Source organism: Hypanus sabinus, chromosome 18 (assembly GCF_030144855.1).
Source record: "Hypanus sabinus isolate sHypSab1 chromosome 18, sHypSab1.hap1, whole genome shotgun sequence".
Classification (NCBI taxonomy): domain Eukaryota; kingdom Metazoa; phylum Chordata; class Chondrichthyes; order Myliobatiformes; family Dasyatidae; genus Hypanus; species Hypanus sabinus.
Window position 1 is genome coordinate 28,959,990 of NC_082723.1, and position 21,515 is coordinate 28,981,504.

Here is a 21,515-nt window from a genome sequence, read left to right on the forward strand (position 1 = left end):
AAATAGTTATAAATGCATTCATCTTCATATACACTGAAGCAAGTTTAATACATAAGACCAGAAGACATAAGAGCATAATTAGGCCAGTCAGCCCATTGACATTCCATCGTGGTTGATGTAATATCCCTCTCAACTCCATTCTCTTGCCTCCTGTTCATACACTTTGACGTTATTAAAGCCAACCTCTGCTTTAACTATACCAATTCCTTGGCACCCAAGAGCTGTCTGTGGCAACGAATTCCACAGATTCACTACCCTCTGGCTAAAGAAATTCCTCCTCATCTCTGTACTAAAGGGATGTCCTTCTATTCTGAGGCTCTTCCCTCTGGTCCTAAACTCTCCTGTTATTGAAAACATCCTCTCCATGTTCACTGTGTCTAGGCATTTCAGTATTCAATGTGCTTCAGTGAAATCCCCTTTAAGTATGAGCCTTTCAGTTTTCTCAGCCCCAAAGACCTGTTTGAAAATAGCATAAGAGTGCATTTCATTTCAAAGCTGTTAAAGGCAGATGATTTTATGGCACTTCATCATTCTGAAAGTCAAGAAATTGATTTATATTTCAACCAAAGTTAGAATTTGTTTACAGGCTAAAGAACTCTTGCACCAGAATTTTGAGAGTGTGTTTATTACCTTAGAGCAAGATGAGTTTCTTTTTCTGTTTTATAAAGCAGCCTGAGCTCAATTATGTCAGTTCTGATGAAATTTACCCACAAGCATCTTCACACTACTCCATCTGACCCTTCAAAGCAGGCTGGATTATCTAGATATGTAACTTGAGTTGCACCTTTATAAACTCAGTGTCAATTATTTTAATTATTTAACAAAAGAAGGTCATATGTGCACCTTGCTAAAAATAAAAACTCAAATCATTCTGGTCTTACTGTTTAATGTTTTAGTGTTCTGATTGTTTCCACTACTTAAAATTTTTTTTATTTATTAATTGAGATACAACCTGGAATAAGATCTTCAGGTCCTTGGAACCGTGTCGCCCAGCAGTCGCCCAGTTTAACCCTAGCCTGATCACATGACAATTTACAATGAGCAGTTGATCTCCCTATAGGCATGCTTTTGGACTGTGGGAGGAAACTGAGCACTTGGACGTACAGAGAGGACGTACAAATTCCTTACAGGCAATGGCAGGAATTGAACCCAGATCACTGGTACCGTAAAGCATTGCACACTACCTACTGTCCCACCACAGTTAATCCTAACTTTAATGCTTCCATTCTATGATGCTTTAGTCCTCAGCATATACTTTTCCATCAGTGATATTCTTGCTGTATTTCATAACTATTTGTAAGTCTGAAGGTGTATTATAGCAAAGTTACCCAGTGTTGAAATCTCAGTACATGTTCAGTGGTAACTCTAGCTATCACACAACCAATCTGCACGTGTGCTAATGAGGAAGGATACTGCACAGGGAAGAAAAATTGATGATAGAAGGGTGAATAAAAAGGCTACATAAAGACAAAAGAAAAAAAAATTACAAATAGACTTGGGCTTAGGTTCATACTAGGGTCAACAAAATTAAAATAACTGGGAGAAAAAGAGATGAGAACTGAATATTTTTTAAAGGGAAAAAAATGAAAGCTTAACGTTCAAAGGACAGAATAAAGAATGAGATGGTACATAGCATGTGAAAGAACAAAATCTGTGATCAAAATGTAGGAGATTTAATGATTTATTCCACATTTTAAAATTATAAATTCTATATGACGACTATATTGAATTTCAATATTCACTTAGTTCACAGCATCCTGTCAGAATTGTATCTAAATGGGGCATAAGGTGCTTTTGACACCTAGGCTACATGCATGCATCTAAAATTTTTAAGCCCTGTACTGCAGGAGTTATTCTTGTCACAGAGTGGAATATTGTTCTTGGGCATGAATATTATTCCGTAATAATCCTCCTGATTAGGAAAAAGGGATAAGCACAAAAAGAGAAGCTCTGAAGGAAAGAAGACTATCTAATGATAATGTTTGTGAAAGATGTGGTGAGTGCACAATAACATTGGGCCATTGATCTGAAGGTAATGAGGTTCAAATTCTTCCACAACAGCTGGGGAATTTAAAATTCAGTTAATGAAAATGAGCATGGCCTCAAAAGCAAGCATCAGTAATGACAACCATGAAATCACTGGATTGTCTTTAAAAGAAGCATTTAGTTCATTTATATCTCAGGAAAGGGAATGTGCTCAGTGGCCACTTTATTAGATACACCCTGTAGCTAATAAAGCAGCCACTGAGTTTAATTTTGTGGTCTTCTGTTGCTGTGGCCCTCCACTTCAAGGATCAGCGTGTTGTGTGTTCAGGGATGCTCTTCTGCACACCACTGTTGTAAGTTACTGTCACCTTCCTGTCAACTGGAACCAGTCTGGCCATTCTCCTCTAACCTCTCTCATTGACAAATTGCTTCCGTCCACAGAACTGCTATTCTCTGAGTGTTTTTTGTTTCTCGCACTATTCTCTGTAAACTCCAGAGACTGTTGTATGTGAAAATCCCAGGAGATCAGCAGTTTCTCAGATACTCAAGTCACCCTGTCTGGCACCAACATTCATTCCACAGTCAAAGTCACTTAGACTACATTTCTGCTCCATTCTGATGTTTGGTCTGAACAACAACTGAACCTCTTGACCATGTCTGCATGTTTTTACACATTGAGTTGCTGCCACGTGATGGGCTGATTAAATATGTGCAGGTGTACAGGTGTACCTAATAAAGTGGTCACTGAGTGTAAAACAGAAATGACAACACGTTACAGGCTCTTCAGCCCATGATGTTTTGCTAATCTTATAACTTATTTTAAGATCAATCTGACCCTTTTCTCCTACCTAACCATCCATTTTTCTATCATCCATGTGCTATATCTGCCAAACCTGCTATGTCTGGTCTGTTAGTGACTGCAAACCCATAGCAATGTGGATGAATATTAACTGCCCCTTAAAATGGCCCAACAAGCCACATAATCCAAGGAGTAAATCAAGGACCTTGCCACAACCGAATTAAAAACTCACAAGCTGGAAGGCACATTGGCTGTTTGTCTTTTGCACACTGGTCATTTGTCAGTCTTTGTTATTTATAGTTTTTCATAAGTTCCATTGTATTTCTTTAGTTTTCTCTAAAGAAAATGAATCTCAAGGTAATATATGGTGACATATATGTGCCTTAATAATACAGTTACTTTGACTGTGGCTAATTTAACATGGATGCTTGAGGAGCAGGAGTATAAAGGAAAGAGGTCAGAGCTCAGAGTTCAATTCCATCTGTAAGAAATTTGTACGTTCTCCTCATGAACCATGTGGTTTCCTCCAGGTGATTCCCTTCTCTCCCACATTTCAAAGATGTACTGGTTAGTTGATTAACTGGTCATTGTAAAGTGCCTGTGATGAGGCTAGGGTTAAATTGGTGGGTTGCTGGGAGGTGCAACTTGTTAGGCTGGAAAGGCCTGTTCCGCACTATATCTCTAACTAAATCTAAAGAAAGGGAACAAAGAGGATTGGGAACAGGTTCAAGTGAGTTGATAATTTATGTTGCAAACACGAGGAAATCTGCAGATGCTAGAAGTTCAAGCAACACACACAAAATGCTGGTGGAACACAACAGGCCAGGCAGCATCTATAGGGAGAAGCTCTGTCGACGTTTCGGGCCGAGACGAGTCCTGACAAAGGGTTTTGGCCCAAAACGTTGACATCGCTTCTCCCTGTAGATGCTGCCTGACCTGCTGCGTTCCACTGGCATTTTGTGTGTGTTGATAATTTATGTTTCTTTTTCTTTGTTCATTTCTTTAAAAATGTTTTCTTATTGCGTCAGTGTCAGTGGGTCTAAATCTGCATCTCACTATCCGAACTGTGAGGGCACCTTCACAAAAGGCAGCTCAGCTCCTTTACAAGGGCCACAAAGATAAAGATTAGCTTTATTTGTTACATGTACATTGAAACATATGGAGGTTTGCTTTGGTCGAGTCGAGGATGTGCTTGGGGGCAGCTCGCAAGTGTCCCTTCTGGCACCAACACATCATGGCCACAACTTACTAACCCTAACCCTAACCATACATCTTTGGATTGTGGGAGAAGACTGGAGCGCCTGGAGGAAATCCATGTATTCACATGGAGGACATACAAACCCTTTATAGACAGTGGTAGGAATTGAAATCTGATCTTACAGCTGGTGCTGTAAAGCATTAAGCTAACCGCTTCGCTACATGATATCAGTAAGTATGAGGAATGCCTGCTTTCTGTGAAGGAAAATAGAAGATTTGTTCATTTAAGCCTTGCATGTAACATAAAGCAGTATAAACTAATTGTAATGGCTCCTATATGATTTCTGTTCACAAGGTGTAGGAAGGTTCATGTTTCTCACATTCATGTGACACAGATTGTGTACAGAGTTTAACAAGAGGAGACAATGGAAAATGAGGAGAACAAAGTAAAGTGGGAAATGAGCAGCTAAAGTCATAGAAAATTGGCACATCAGAAAATGTGCTGTGATAGAGATTATGAATTGATACTGCCATAGTGCACAGAGTATTTCCTGCCTATAAAGTATTTGCAACTATCTTTCTGATCGAGCCACCTCTCGATCTGCTTTTGCTGTAATTCATGACAGCTTCTGGCACTCCCGGTGAGCACTAACTTATTAAATGGCCAGTAGTGTTCAGCCCAAGCAGATAAACTTTAGTGAAATGCTTTGCATAGCAGCTGCAAGATCAGGGTTCGGTCCCTGCCGCTGTCCATAAGGAGTATGTACGTTCTCCCCACGTGGGTGTCCACTGGGTGCTCTGGTTTCCTCCCACATTCCAAAGGTTAGGGTCACTGAGCTGTGGGCATGCTATGTTGCCACCAGAGTCACAGCAACACTTGCATCCTTCCCCCAGCACATCTTTGGACTGTGTTGGTCATTGATGCCAGTGACAGATTTCACTCTATAGTGCGATGTTTCGATGTACATGTGACACATAAAGGTAATCTTCTAGCTTGGCTGAGTTGTATCCAACAGACATTTCAATATAAATTGAAGGAACTGCAAGAAGATATGTTAGAACATTTGACTGAAATGTTGTTCATTATGTGAGTCGATTTTCAAGTAAGACACCTTTCTGCTTTATGTAGGAAGCAACAAATCCTATCATCAGTGGCTGTTCACAGTGAAGGTGAGTAGAATCAGTTATTTCCTTTCCAATAACAATGCTCATAAAAGCCTCCTGAAATACATGAATGAAATTTTTAAAAATTACAAGTTAAATTAACTTCAATGTCCATGAAATATTTCAGCTTCTGTTTTACAAGCATTCTTTAAAATTCTGAATATTAATTATACTTTACTTTTTATCATGGGATGGTGCATTCTAGAATTCAACATTATCTGTATATGGGCTTGGGTGTTTTAATCCGATTATGTAGCTCATTATTGTTGTAGATTTTCCTAAGTCTGTATCATAGAGTCATAGAACACTACAGCATACAATGGGACTTTCAATCCAACTAGTCCCTGACAAGCCGTTGATTTGCCTAGTCCCATAGACCTGTACCTGGACCATACCCTCCATACCCCTCCCATACATGTATCAATGTACATGTATAAATTTATCTTAAATATCGAAATCAAACCTGCATCTATCACTTCTACTAGCAGCTCGTTCCTCACTCTTACCACCCTCTGAGTGAAGAAATTCCCCCTCATGGTCCCCTTAAACATTTCTCCTTTCACCCTTCTTCATCTCTTTCTTACCTCCCCTCATTCTTCTACACTCTAGAAAATAAAATTCTAACCTATTCAGAATTTCCCCATAGTTCAGGTCTTTAAGTCCTGGCAACATCGTTGTAAACTTTCTCCGTACTCTTTCAATCTTATTGACATAAGATTGTAGGCAGGTGACCAAAACTGCACACACTGCTCCAAATTAGGCATCACCAATGTGCTGTTCAACTTCAACATAACATCCCATCTCCTGTACTTATTGCTTTGATTTACTTCCGCCAGTGTGCTAGAAGTTTTCTTTACAACCCTATCAACCTGTGGCACACTTTCAAGGGATAATGAATCTGAATTCCCACATCCTCCTGTTCTATGACGCTTCTCTGTGTCCTACCATTCACAGTGTCAGTCCTACCCTGGATTATCCTGCCAAAGGCGACACTCACACTTGTCTGCATTAAATTCCATCTGTCATTTTTCTGCGCATTCTTCCACCTGGTCCAGATCCTGTTGCAAGCTTTGATAGTTTACCAAGCTGTCCACTACACCCCTAATCTTGGTGTCTCTATCATTTGCTTTCTTAAGCTGGTTGCTAGAAAGTACATGTGCAGGTAACTTAGTGAAATAAACAGAACAGTCTTCTTTCTGAACCTGTGTCTCTGCTCTGTGGCATAGATTTGGTTGGGCGTTTTGGTGACGGAGGTTGAGCGTTAGAGGGTTGGTCAGGGATAGCTGATTGAAGTTGCTTTATTCCCTGTAGCGTAGGAGATCAAGGAGGGATGATCTAATAGAGATATATAAGATCAGCAGGGGTAGCGATTGGATGAAAGCTCATTATCTTTTTCCCAGGGAAGAGGCTATAAGAACCTAGAGCGCATTAGATTAAGGTCAGAGCCAAGAGATTTTAAAGAAAATCAGGGGCAGCTTCTTCACGCAAAGGGCTGTGTATATTTGGAAAGAGATGCCAGAAACAGTGGTTTTGTGGACACGTTAGCATCATTTAAAGCCATCTAAGTAACTACAGATACGAAGGTTTAGAGGCCTATTGCTGAAATGAGTGCTGATGAGACCAGCTCTCTGAGCAACACTATCAGCATGGAAGCATTAAGCCAAAAGGCCTGTTCCCCTGCTGCCTGGCTCTCTGACTCTAAAAGTAAAGAGAAATGCCTTCAGGTATCTGGTTGACGACGCTTTATTTGAATTTTAATAATGACTGGTTCTGATGACAACACTTTGATCTGAAACATTATCACTGTTTCTCTCTCCATGGATGCTGCCTGACCTCCTGAATATTTTTAACATTTTCTGTTTTTTATTTTAGAATTCAACATTTCCTTTTTATTTTCAGCTTTTCCTGATTGTCTTCTGTATTACTATTTTAGTAAGATTTGTAAGATTATATTTACTCAGATTTGTTACATTTTAAGCCTAATGATAAATTAGCAGTTTCACAGTTTTTGAAATGTATGCAGTTTTCTATGCAATTTTGCCTACAAATTATGTCTGAGTATGTATCAATTAGTCCAGGGATATGTTATCATTCAAATCCCTAGGTATTACAGGAGAATCACTGTTTTAAAAAAAGACTGTGATTCTCTCTCTGAAATATTGCGAGAATGTTTTTGCAATATGATGCTTTAGATATTTACTTGCAGAATGCAAATTATTTAAACATTAATCTATTAACAGAAAGGAAGTGGGGCCCTCATAAATACAATGAAGACAAAGGCAAACCCCGCAATGAAGACAGTGTACAAGTTTGTAAGTGGATGGTTTTAAAATGTTACAAACTTTGTTAATTTATGAAAATCATAAGGGAATTAGGATGCTGGTATTCACTGAAATATATCATAATGAAATACCTCTCTCCAGCATTTGCACAGTTATATGTTACTGAAGAGTACAGAATTGAATAGCAGTATCTTCGAAGGTCAGAATCAGGGTTGCTATCACTGACATTTCAAATTCAACTTTACTGTCATCTGACTGTACATATATACAACCAAACGAAACAACATCCCTCCAGACCACAGTGCACTCCCAAAACATACGTACATCACAAACAGCACATAAAACTAAACAAAATATTTACCACAAATATGTCATGAAATATGCTGTTTTGCGGCAGCAGTACGGAACAAGACATAAAAACCTATAAATTACAATGAAATATATATTAAAATAATTAAATTAAATAAGTAGTGCTAAAAGAGAGAAAATTATGAGGTAGTGTTCATTGTTTGGTTCACTGTTCATTCTGAAATCTAATGGCAGAGGGGAAGAAGCTTTTCCTAAAATATTGAGAGAGTGTTTTCAGGTTCCTATACCTCCTCTCGGACATGAGAAGATGGCATGTCCTGGGTGATGGAGGTCATTAATGATGGATGCCGCCTTTTTGAGGCGTTGCCTTTTGAATGCGTTCTTGATGCTGGGGAGGCTAGTGCCCATGATGAAGCTGGCTGAGTTTGCCACCTTCTGCAGCTTTTCCCAATTCAGTGCAATGGACCCTCCATACCAAGTGGTGATGCAACCAGTTAGAATGCTCTCCATAGTGATACATCTGTAAAAATTTGCTAGAGTCACCTTTCTCATTACTTTCTCATTCTAAGGAAAATCAGTTTAATTAGTTTCAGGAAGTTTATTTGTTACGAGCTCCCATGTGTCAGTGTTTTTCTCCTTTCCCAAGCCTGCATGAGTAATGTCCTCCATTTTCCAGTGTTTCTTTTAGTAGAGGAGTCTAGGACCAGAGGGCACAGCCTCAGAATAAAAGGATATCCTTTTAGAACAGAGATGAAATGGAACTTCCTTAGCCAGAAGCTGGTGAATCTGTAGAATTCATTGTCATAGATGGCTGCGGAGGCCAAATTGTTTAGTATATTTAAAGTGGAGGTTGCTAGGTTTTTGATTAGTAAGAATTTCAAAGGTTATAGGGTGAAGGCAAGGAGAATTGAGTATAGAGGGAAAATAAATCAATTGTTATCGAATGGCAGAGCAGACTCAATGGGCTGAATGGGCTAATCTGCTGCTCTATTTTATGGTTAATGGTATTTTTTAGAAGCAAACAACTAATAATTTATGTTATAGGCAGACATCTAATATAATCATGAAAGATTTTGATCAGGTGAGTGAGAAAGAAAATTTTCCCTGACAGAAGAACCAGTGATGAGGGTTCATTCAACTTAACAGGGAGGAGAAAGGCTGACAAAATCTACGCCTGGTGTTGATGGAGTTGAGACCACTGCACGGTTAAGCGAGAAAGAGCTGATAAATGTTTGGAGCAAGGAGTACATTGTTCTAGCAAATGGCCGATGCACAATAAGCCGAGCAAACTTCATGATTGTTCAGTGAAGCTGGTTTGGTACCAAAATTGGTGTCTCCTGGGTGGACAACTGGGGAAGTTATAACAAGGTTTCTTCCAGGATTTCCCAGAAGAGATTTCATGAGCCCACTGGGACTGATAATCCAGGTGACCTTCGAAGCTGACAAAGGAGTGGTGCCAGTGAAAACAAGATGTAAAAGATCTCCAGGGGCCACGACTGACCTTGTTTACAAACTTCTCTGCTGAATCTAGTTAAGTCACTGCTCCAAGTGATCCAGATTATTAGAGAATATAAAAAAGGAAGGCAATGTCAGAAGTAATAAGCCCCTGGAAACCACGGTATAAGCTTACAATGCACCAAAAATGTTTATCATTAGGTAGTTGAGAATCATTATAAAGAAACTGTGGACCCTACTGGGCCATTTGCATTGTGAATTTGCTACAGTATATTTCTCCTTCAGTATCCAGTTATACCTTGACATGCGACTTTTCATTCTGGTGCATTCTAAGCCTCAGAATTTTCTTTTGGAGAATATTTCTTTCCTGTTTACTTCTTCACTTGATTCATTCTGTTCCTCCAAGGATAATTTGACCATATTTAGCAATGCCTGTGTCAAAAAAGGTAGAACTATTTTAGAGGTTTTAATTTCAACCTCGTTAGAGTTTCAGCACGTTATCAGAATCAGGTTTATTATGATGAAGAGTCTTGGACCAAAATGTTGACTATTTATTCCTCTTAATAGATGCTACCTGACCTGCTGAGTTCTACCAGCATTTTGTGATTCTGTGTGTGTTACTCTGGTTTGTTATCGCTGACATATGCTGTGAGGTTTGTTGTTTGCAGCAGCAGTACAGTGCAATACATCAAATATAATATAAATTACTATGATTGCACATTTCACATTTAGACAGACATAACATAAAGATTTTTACTCCTCATGTATGCGAAGGATTAAGAAATAAAGTCAATTCAATTCAATCCAAATTAGATAGTTAGATACTTTATTGATCCCAAAGGAAATTGCAGTGTCACAGTAGCATTACAAGTGCACAGATATATAAATAGTAGAAAAGAAGTAAGAAAGAATAAAAAAAAGTTACCTTAAAAATAAGTTGTACAAGATTTACAAGTCAAAGATTACAGGAATTCCAAGATTTCCAAGTTCTCACTGATAAAGATGGTAGTGCAAGAATGACCATAATATTATACAGTAATGGGTGCACTTTCACACCGTCTAGATAAGAAGTGATGGTAGTATTGCACAGCATGTATGCGATAGCAGGGTGTGGTAAACAGAGGTTAATAACAGTCTAACAGGAGGGGGTCATCACTTCTCCACCTATAGGTTGACTAATTATCGAGCCTATTGACCTCATATAGCCCTCTTTGGAGCAGTGCAGCTGTCTTAGTCTGTTACTGAAAATATTCTTCAGTTCAGCCAAGGCGGCATGCAGAGGGTTAAGAACATTGTTCAGGATTGCCGTAATTTTCCAAAGGGTCCTTTGTTCTACCACAGCCTCCAGTGTGTCCAGTTTGACTCCTGCAACAGAGCCAGCCTTTCTAATCAGTTTATTGAACCTGTTTGCATCACCATGTTGATGCCATTGCCCCAGCACACCACCACATAGAAGATTGTATGGCAACAACAGACTGGTAGAACCTGTGAAGGAGAGGCTTCAAGGGACCTCAGTCTCCTCTGGCCCTTCTTGTACACAGCCTCTGTGTTGGTGCTCCACTCAGGTCTGCCATCCAGGTACAACGGCAGTATTTGTAGGTCCTTCTAGGTCCTCACCACATCCATGTCCTCGCTAAAAATAGTAATGGAGCAGTGCAGCCTTGGTCTTCCTAAAGTCCATCACCATCTCCTTTATTGATGTAGAGCTGCTGATGATTCGGCTTGCACCATTCGACAAAGTCTTCCACCAGGGCCCTGTATTCATCCTCCCATCCTCCCTTTATACACCAAACTGTCGCTGAGTCATCAGAGAATTTCTGCAGATGACATGACATGGCTCAGTGTTGGATCTAAATTCTGAGGCATATCGGGTAAACAGGAAGGGAGCCAATACAGTCCTCTGTGGGGCCCTTCTGCTGCTTATAGCCATGTCTGATATGTGAATTTTGCTGTTCCCTTTCCACCAATACTCACTCAGGCAGTTACTCCAATTTCTAACTCCTCATTGTTCAGATGATCGATTCTTTGTTCTCTGATGCACCATCAATAACTCTGAGATGTGGGTTAAGGTAGGCTTTTATTGGCTGGAAGAAAGCACAAGCAGCAAGTGACCATCACACGACATCCTGGAGACTGAGGGAGGGTCTGTGTCTCCAATCGCCTTTATAATGGGGTCAGTGGGAGGAGCCACAGGAGCAGTCAGCGGGGGGGGGGGGGGGGGGTGTCCAGACAGGTATATGTAGTTCACCACATTCTCCTAACCCCTAGCGTGAGGGTTCTTCCTCACAATCGTGGTTCTCTTGAGAGATCTATTACTGATAGCACAGTCGAAGTGTCCACTTTTATATTTGCTCCTTATCAATTCAAATACTGCATTCCAGTGTCATAGGCTATAGGTCATGTGTCTGACCTTTAACACCTTTGTATTAGCTCTGCTCAAGGCCAGCATCTATTTATTACTCTCTTCCCCAGCAAGTGACAGTGCGTAATTTACCGCTCTTCGTTCTCTTCAGTAAATGACTCCAATTACTCACAGACCCGTACACTCACAAACCTGCATGTTATATTCACCTCACAAGTAACTTATAATTTGGAAATTATCTCTAGTCCACCAGATTACCTGAAGCAACATTGTGTTTACTTTAAAAACCAGAAATTGAAGCAACTTCATCTCACAAAATGGAGGATGTAAAACAGTTGCACAATATGGCAGCCTCCATCTCCAGGCACATGACGGGGACAAAGACAATTGATCTGTCTGCTATCATTGTCCTTGACCCATTCAAGTTTGACATTTCCTTCCATGTATTAAATCCACCATGGCCAATACATGGATTCATTGCTTGTTCAGAAATCTGACAGGGGAAGGGAAGAAGATATTCCTAAAACATCGAGCATGTGTCTTCATTGTAAGCACAACACTATTGCAACGTCAGAGGTTAGAGATCAATTCCAGTGCCATCTCTAAGGAGTTTGTACATTCTCCCCATGGATTGACTGGGTTTCCTCTGGGTGTTCAGTTTTCCTTCCACATCCTAAAGATCATATGACCCTCAAGTCTACTTTGCCATTCAATCTTACAGTCATCCCCACTCCCTCGCCTTCTCCCCATACCCTTTGATGCCTTTGCTAATCAAGAACTGTGCCGGTTAGTGGGTTATTTGGTCATTGTAAATTGTCCCATGATTAGACTAGGGTTAAATCGGGTTGCTGAGCAGCTTGGCTCAGCGGGCCAGAAGGGTGTTTCCCACTGCAGCTCCAAAATAAATAAATAGACAGACAGATAGATAAATAAATAAGTGAGCATGTGTGAACTATTTATTAGTATTCAGAAGTTCTTGGTTCTTCCTTTGAACTTTTTGCAGCTCCTGTTTTCTGTTAATGCATTGTACCAAAACAGCAGAAACAGAAATGGCTTAATGGGAAGGCTTGTTACTATTGGAGGGAGATGAAGTCTAATGAAGTGGTTTTAACTTGAATTCTCTTCTGCACTTCTAGGCAAAGGACCATGCGAAAATGGGAATAAAAGAGGTGAAAAATCGTTTGAAGCAAAAGGTATTTGATTTATTTTTGGTACTGCAATAAGTACTGAGCCATTAGGTATATTAACTGATCAATGTGGAGCTGTTTGAGGCATTGTTACGGGTTCACTTGAAAATGCATTAACAGTGACGATACTGAGTGGGCTCTCAGAAAAATGTGGAGAGATGGCAAGCGTCTCTTAACCCAAAAAGGTTGTGTTGTTTCTTTCTGGGCTTTAGTCTGATATTGGCTCAGATGGTTAAAGCACAAGTTAGATGTTGAGTGAAGTTTTTCCTTTAATATCCCTCCTTAACCTCAACCTCATGAGCATCGCTGCTGTACCATTCTCCAGAGTTCTGTTTGTTGTGTTACTGAACTTCATGGCCTACTTGAGTGATGCTGCCAATTAGTGACCAATTCAACATTCAAGATTGTTTAATGCCATTTCCAGTATACAGTGTAAAGGAGAACAAAATAACTGTTACCCCAGATCCAATGCAGCACAAAAAAAATACAATAAGATAAAGAATCCAATAATAATTAAAAGACACAATAAATATAAATAGAAACAAGAGAATATTTGCAGATGCTGGAAATCCAAGCAACACACATGAAATGCTGGAGGAGCATCTATGGAAAAGAGTACAGTTGACGTTTCAGACCCTTCAATAAAACTCCTCAACTTTTTTTCTCCAGTCCTGGTTCATTGCCACAGATGGCTCTGAAGGCTAAATCAGAGTATATTTAAAACACAGGTTGATAGACTCTTGATTAGTAAAGATGTCAAAAGTTACAGGAAAAAGACAGGAGAATGGAGTTGAAGAGAGATAATAAGTCAGCCGTGATGAATGGTGGTGCAGACACAATGGGCTGAATGGCATAATTCTACACTTATTTCTTATGATCTTCTGGTCCAAAAATGCGGGAAATCCAGAGCAACACTCACAAAATACTGAAGGAACTCAGTGGGTCAGACAGCATCTATGGAGAGGAATTAACAGTCAACGATTCAGGCCAAGACCCTTCCCTTCCCCTCACTTTTTTATTCTGGCTTCTTCCCCCTTCCTTTAAAGTCTTGATGAAATGTCTCAGCCTAAAACATCAACAGTTCATTCCTCTTCATAGACACTACCTGACCTGCTGAGTTCCTCCAGCACTTTGTGTGTGTTAAGCCAAACCTCTCTGCCAGTGTTATACATAGATAGTCTGAAGTAAGTTATTTGATTCTAGTGTACAGAAATTTTATTTCATGAGAATTGCTACAACTTTCTCAAACATTCATTGGAAATTCTGTCAAAAGGAATCCCTATTCTCATTATTTCAATAAAATAGGGATTTAAAATAAACGATAGCCAAATTAGCAGTAGTGCAATCACTTGAGTTAAGTTTGATGTTCTATTGCTGGGCGTTCAAGTGGCTGTAGAGGCTGATCTGGAGTCCACATATTCTGGCCAGACCTCACAACCCTGCACCCTTTACCACTTGATGATCGCCACTGGACTTAATCTGGGACATTAGGATAGATTCCATTAATGGAGAACGCTTGTGTATGACTTTGTTCAGCATGGGGTGCTGATACATGGGCAGACACCCCACTGTTCTTGATATATCAGGATTAGGGTCCAGTGTCATCGAATGCAAGATGACTGGAGTCCCTGCACTGCTGCAGCCTTCCTCCACCTTCACCGCTGTTGTGATGTGTCATCATCTTCCATCAGCTGCACCATTGAGGTCTGGGTTAAATTGCTCCTTGTCTGAACTTCACCCTGACCTTGCCACAGGTAACTGTCAGGAGCTAAGCGTCAGATGGCTGAGTTCCAGACGGCATCGCTCTCAGGATCTCAGGAACTCACAAGCCTCTCCATCACTACAAGGTGACGATCCTCGGAGAAGAATAACCAAATATCATGAGAACAGATCAGAACCTTCAAATCAGATGGAACTCCTGGATGATGAGATTAAATCCTTGCCTATTCATTAGTAGCCCAGGATAACTATCACCAGTTTTATCCATTTAGTCCATTTAGTTTTATCCATTGTATCCATTTACTTGTTTTAAAACTCTGGGAGATTTTGAGGAAGCTCAATTTTAAAAGCAAACACAATTCGATTCTGGTGAAAAATCTTCTTCCTCGCCCTCCCTTGATCCTGACAGCTACGGAGGCATTCAGGACTGATTTTCATCTGTTGTGCACATCAATCATGAAGAGCACGATGTGACAGGTAACACCTATATTGCTACTCTTGGTCTTGCAATAGTGATATCTGAAAGTATATTTATTTATTCAGAGATACAGTGTGAAATAGGCCCTGCCAGCACTTAGAGTCGTGCTTCCTAGCAACCCACTGATTTAACCCTAGCCTAATCACAGGACAGCATACAATGACCAATTAACCTACTAATTGTCTTTAGACTGGAAGAAAATTGGAGCACTTGGAAAAAACTCACACGAACGCAGGAAGTAACATACAAACCTGCTTGCAGAGGACACCAGAATCAAACTCTAAACTCCAACGCCCTGAGCTGTAATAGCATCCCACTAACCAATACACTACCGTCGGATATTTTATTCTCAGTCAAAACTAGCAGAAAGTGGGTCTGATTCTTCCCTGCACAGTGACTATCGCTGGATTCCAATGAGAGATGTAACTCTTTGATTAATGAATTGTTTTTCCCTATTTTACTCTTAGGGTTCTACAGGGTTGTGTTGCAATTGGTATGTCACTCACTGATTTATTGGTTTGTGCGTATAGCTTATGTTTCTAACATCAGAACATGTAGACAGCTGCTCCCTGCAGTCCTTCCTCGATATCCTGTGTCCAGTAATCACAAATAGTCCTGCGAATGCTAATCTCTTGTGTCTGTCTTGCAGGAAATGGCAGAAAATGGCTACTCAGTGGCGGGAGACAATGTCCAGCATAAAAGTATGGCATCCCCTCTGTCTGAGAAGAAGGAAGGGAGGCAGCGCGACGACCGGCGGCCGATAACCATGCATTTTGGGCAGGTATGTAAGGGCCAATGTGTTTCCTTTTCATTGAGTGCTTATCTTTTTTTTGTTTTGTAGAATGTTTATACATAAATGAAGTAAGTTTGCAGGCGACATCGTAGATAACGTAGAAGGTTGTCCAGGTTACAATAAGGCACAGACAGGATGCAGAGCTGGCCTGAGAAATGGCAGATGGAGTTCAATCCGTAGAAGTGTGAAGTGATTCACTTTGGAAGGTCAAAGTTGAAGGCAGGATTCAGGGTTAATAGTGGAATTCTTAACAGTGTGGAGGAACAGTGGGATCTTGGGATCCAAGTCCACAGATCCCTCAAATTTTCAGAGCAAGTTGATAGGATAGTTAACAAGATGTATGGTGTATTGGTCTTCATTAGTCGGGATTTCCTGACAAAATCCCTGCATCATCAAGCTTTCTCCTTTGAAATTGCCACAACTGTTTATTTGGTTATCCAGACTTTCTCTTCCTTGTCAGAAAAATGAACCAGTTATGTCGTGAAGACTTCGGGACATTATTTGATGTTATTTAAAAATGGAATCTCCTATTTTTGGGGCTAGGATTGAAAACAGAACCTACAACATGCTTCAGGAGTCTTTGAACAGTTTTAAAGATTAATGCAGAGTACTGGAGGCACTCAGCAGAGCTCAGTCCTGATAAAGGGACTCTGCCGGAGACAACAACTGTTTGTTTCCGTTTGTGGATGCTGCCTGGCATGCTGAGTTCCTCCAGCATTTTGTGTGTGTTGCTCTGGATTTCCAGCACCTACAGAATCACTTGTGTTTATGATTTGTGATTTTAAAGATCAGTTTTTGGAATCTCTGAAATCCCAGTTAAAAATTGGAGGGATTGTGTGTGAAAAGTCATGTGAACACTGAACCGTGAACATTCTTTAGAGCAGGGGTTCCCAACATGGTTTCCACAGACCCCCTCAGTTAATGGTAGGGGTCCATGGCATAACAAAAGGTTGGGAATCCCTGTTCTAGAGTTGGGAGTTATGGTAGCATTTTGTTTGTTATGCACCACGTCTTTCCATGATCATGATTGTTCTTGGCAAATTTTTCTACAGAAGTGGTTTGCAATTGCCTTCTTCTGGGCAGTGTCCTTACAAACCGGGTGAACCCAGCCATTAACAATACTCTTCAGAGACTGTCTGCTTGACATCAGTGGCCGCATAACCAGGACTTGTGATATGCACCGGCTGTTCATACGACCGTCCACCATCTGATTTCATGGCTTCACATGACCTGGTCAGGGCAACTAAGCAGGTGCTGCACCTTGCCCAAAGATGACCTCCAGGCTAGTGAAGAGAAGGAATATCTTACACCTCCTTTGGTAAAGATGTATTTACATCCCACTGCCTTAAGCAGTACCCATCATATATTGAAGCAGGGTACTAATAAAATAGTAGCCACAAAATCTTGATTTCTTTTATGCTCTTGGTTCTTTTACTCAAAGGTACTAGGAATAATGGAACTGGCTTAGATGGGAATCTTGGTCAGCATGGAGCAGATGAGGTGATTGACTCATCTGCCTGCACCTTGGCCAAGGTATAGCACCTACCCCCCCCCCCCCCATTGAGGGCTACGTGAAGCCATGGGAACAATTGGTAGATGGCCATATGAGCAGGTGGCACATATCACAAGACCACTGACAGCAGGCAGACAATCTCTGAAGAGTTTTGATAATGGCTGGGGTCATCCATCTTGCAAAGACACTACCCAGAAGAAAGCAATGGCAAACCACTTCTGCAAAAAATTTGTCAAGAACAATCATGGTCGAAAGACTATCATCGTCAATGTGATACAACACAGCACAAAATGATGCCGATGATTATCCGTATTCCTTTGTACTTTTCTTACTATGTAGAAAGTGGCCTTCAGGCCTATTGAGTCTGTTAGCTCTTAGAACAATCCCACCAATCCCATTCCCCCAATTACTATCCGATAGCCGTCTCTTCCTTACACATCCACCAACTCTTCCTGATTCTCTGACCACTCGCTGTACCAGGGAAATTTACCACAGCCAGTTTGACAACCAGTCAACATGTCTTTGGGATATTGGAGGGAACTCACATAGTGAGAGAACATCCAAACACCCCACAGACAGCACTAGAAGTCAGGAGAAAGCCCTGCTCCCTGGAGCAGTGAGGAGGATTGTTGGGGTCTGTAATTGTGACAGTGGTGCTGTCTTTGCATTTGTGCATTTTAAGTGGGCTGGCAAAAGAAGCTCTTGTGAGGAAAGACAGCACATGCTGCAACGCTGGATTTAATTTGTTTTTTCATGGGTGTGGATGTTGCAAGTTGTGCCGGTATTTATTGTCCGTCTTTACTTGTTTCCGAAGTGGAGGAGAAATTAATTTGGAAAATGTGTATCTTGGCTGGTTGATGGTTGGGTTGAGTTGTTCTCTAATCTTGGCAATTTACTTGCAAACATTTTGTCACCATATGAGGAGACATCATCAGTTCACTGCTAATTGTGGTGTCCTCCCAAAGCTTGGCCTTTATATACTTATCAACCAGCTGACTGGTTGTCATCTGAAAGTCTGTCACTGATCGGTTCTGTGGCAATCTTCATGTGCTGTGGTTTGGAATTTTGTCTGCATTGGCTCATAAATAGGATGAGGTCTACGAGTCTGTTTACAGAATTGTTAACTAAAAACCACGCTTCTAGAGATTCTCCTGTATGCCACGTGTACGTTGCGTCATGACTTTCTCCGATGCCCAGTTGAATTTGTACCCCCTTGATCTTCATGGGCAGAGACTAATAGGTAGAAATTAATTATAAACATAGATCCAAGACGCATAGTGAACCAGATGGTTTGTAACAGCAGTCAGTAGTTACCAAGATTCACCTCATTAGTTGAATTTGACTTCCTCAGATTTATGGAAGGATTTGAATTTCAAAGTTCAAAGTAAATTTTATTCTCAAAGTACGTATATATCACCATATATAACACTGAGATTCATCTTCTTGTGTGCATACTCAGTAAATCTATAGAATAACAAGTGTAACAGAGTCATTGAAAGATTGGCCATCTAGGTCATTCAACCAGAAGACAACAAACTGTGCAAACAGAAAAAGAAGAATTAATCAATTAATAAGCAATAAGTATCACAAACATAAGATGAAGAGACCTTGAAAGTGTTTCTTTGAGTTGATGGTGCACTGTTGTGGCTATTACGCTCATACTGAACCACTCTACTGTCGTAGCTTTCTATATTGATGTTACACTGGTGAACAGGCTGTTGACAGATCAGATTTATTTATTTATTAGGTCATTTGCGTTAACAACCAACGTAGCCTAACGGTGTGCTGAGGTGCAGGCAGCACGTGTCACCACATGTTTCGTTGCCAACAAAGCATCCCCACAATGTTCAGCAGAATAACATGCAGTCAGCATACAGTACACAGCAAACATCAGCGGCAAAACAAATTTGTTTCCCATCACCCTCTCCCAATCCACATGCACAGATAGGCCTCCAACGCAGGACAGATCACCATTTGGCCTCTGACCTTCAGGCACTGGCTCCGGACTCTCAGAATCAAGCCTTTGGCCTCCAGACCTGCTGACCCAGGGTCATCAACCTTTGGGTTTTGAACTCTGAACCTGCTTACCTCAGTCTTCAAACGGCAGATGGTGGAAACTCAGAATGTGACTCACCTGTCCCAAATGAGTGGCTACCCAGCCCCTGACCTCTAGAAACATGCCAGTTACTGGTCCTTGTAAGGTTCTGCTCTGCCATTACCCCTTGGAAGCTGTTGATGGAAAGTGAGGCCTAGATGATGACATTGACTTTCAAGGGAAGGAGACCAAGTGCTCTCCTCTTTTAAGTGGTAATTATCTGATACCTGCTTGCTGCAAATGATACCTCCCAAATCTAGTTATTGCACCATGCAGGCCTGACGACTTCATTATCTAAAGATTATGCATGCTAAAAATCCAAAAGGTGCCTGAATTCACATTCTTCGTTATTTTCATTCTACTTGTTTAAAAGCGATGCATCATTTTATACACGGGAAAACCTGAAGACCGGGCAGTGGCTGACAAAGTTCTCCTAGGACTGTAGGCAAAATGCATCAAGCTTGTCGTTGTGTTGAGTGCTGCAGGTTCAACAGGAACTTCATACACTCCACTTAAAAATAGCTCTTGCAAGAGGAATGTGAAGATTGGTGTGTCTTATTATCCAGGAGGAGTTTTAATTGTTGGGGGAGTGTGGAAAGAGAGCAGAGCTCCTTGGCCTGAAGTAGATGGTTTAATTTATCTGGGGCCAGCTATTGGCAACAGCATCAACAACAGTTATTTATACCAAACCATTAACATCTTTTCTCGTTATAGACTGTCTGAGTATATCCAGTATTTCCTGCTTTCATTCCAGCTCTCCAGTTTTTGCATGTGTTGTGCTTTTAAGAATCAGATTCAGAATCAGGTTTATTATCACTGAAGTTTGCAGTGAAATTTGTTGTTTTGTGTTGTTTTGTTTCGTGGCAGTACAAGACATAAAACGTAACATAAGTTATATTAAGAAATATATTTTAAAAAATTAAATGAGCAGTGGGAAAAGAAAGCAAAAAGAACAGTGAGGTAGTATTCATGGGTCCATTCAGAAATCTGATAAAGAGCTGTTGAGTGTAGTAATGAGATGGTAGTAATGAGAACAGGGTAGGTCCTGAGTGGTGGGGGTCCTTAATAAAGGATGCTACCTTCTTGAAGCATCGACTTCTGCAGCTTTTTGCTGACCTTGTGCATTGGCACCTACACGCCAGTTGATAATGCAACCAGTTAAAATGTTCTCCACGGTTCATCTGTAGACAGTTACTAGAATCTTTGGTGAAATAATGAAGTTTCTCCTGAAACTCCTAATGAAGTATTGTCACTGGCATGCCTTCCGTGTGATTGCATCAGTATGTTGGGCCCAGGGTACAATCTTTGAAATGTTAACACCCAGAACTTGAAGCTACGCACCCCTTCCATTGCTAACCCCTCAATGACGGTGCGTGTTCCCTCAACTTTGGCGAGGTAAGTGGACTTAGTTTTTTCCTTGTGGTAAATGAAATACAATGTTGGAAAGTGTATGGTCATACGATTTGGTGGAAGAAATAAACGGGCTGACTATTCTTTAGATGGACAGAGATTTCAAAATGCAGAGATGTAAAGGGACTTATGAGTCCTTGTGCAGGATACCCTCAAGGTTAAGTCGGTGGCAAAGAAGATGAATGTAATGTTGGCATTCATTTCTAGAGGTATAGAATATAAGAGCATGAATGTGATGTTGAGGCTCTATAAGGCACGTGAGACCACACTTGGAGTAGTTTTGTGTGCAGTTTTGATTTCCTTGTTTTAGAAAGGATATACTGACATTGGAGAGGATTCAGAGAAGGTTCACAAGAATGATTCCAGAAATGAAAGGATATGAGGAATGTCTGGCAGCTCCTGGGCTGTATTCTCTGGAGTTCAGGAGAATGAGGGGGCATCGCATAGAAACATTCTGAATGTTAAAAGGCCTGAATAGATTAGATATGGCAAAGTTATTTCCCATGGTATGGGAGTCTCAGACAAGAGGGCACAATTTCAGAATTGAAGGACGTCCATTTATGACAGCAATGCGGAGAGGGTGGTAGATCTGTCAAATTTGCTGCCACAAGCAGCTGTGGAGGCCAAGTCATTGAGTGCATTTAAGGCAGAGATAGATAGGTTCTTGATTAGCCAGGGCATCAAAGGGTATGGGGAAAAGGCAAGGGAGTGGGGATGACTGGAAGAATTGGATCAGCCCATGATTGAATAGCGCAGCAGACTCGAT

The 21,515-nt window shown here is 40.8% G+C and overlaps 1 protein-coding gene across 6 annotated transcripts in view; it reads left to right on the forward strand.

The window, feature by feature from the left end:
• Window positions 1–21,515, forward strand: part of LOC132407438 (DENN domain-containing protein 1A-like) — a 606,259-nt gene that overhangs the window by 491,748 nt on the left and 92,996 nt on the right. For all 6 annotated transcript variants that reach the window (XM_059993934.1, XM_059993938.1, XM_059993937.1 and 3 more), the window contains 4 exons: window positions 5,112–5,152; window positions 7,387–7,458; window positions 12,691–12,747; window positions 15,588–15,719. In XM_059993934.1, the coding sequence (XP_059849917.1) occupies window positions 5,112–5,152; window positions 7,387–7,458; window positions 12,691–12,747; window positions 15,588–15,719 (302 nt within the window). The remainder of the gene's footprint in view (window positions 1–5,111; window positions 5,153–7,386; window positions 7,459–12,690; window positions 12,748–15,587; window positions 15,720–21,515) is intronic.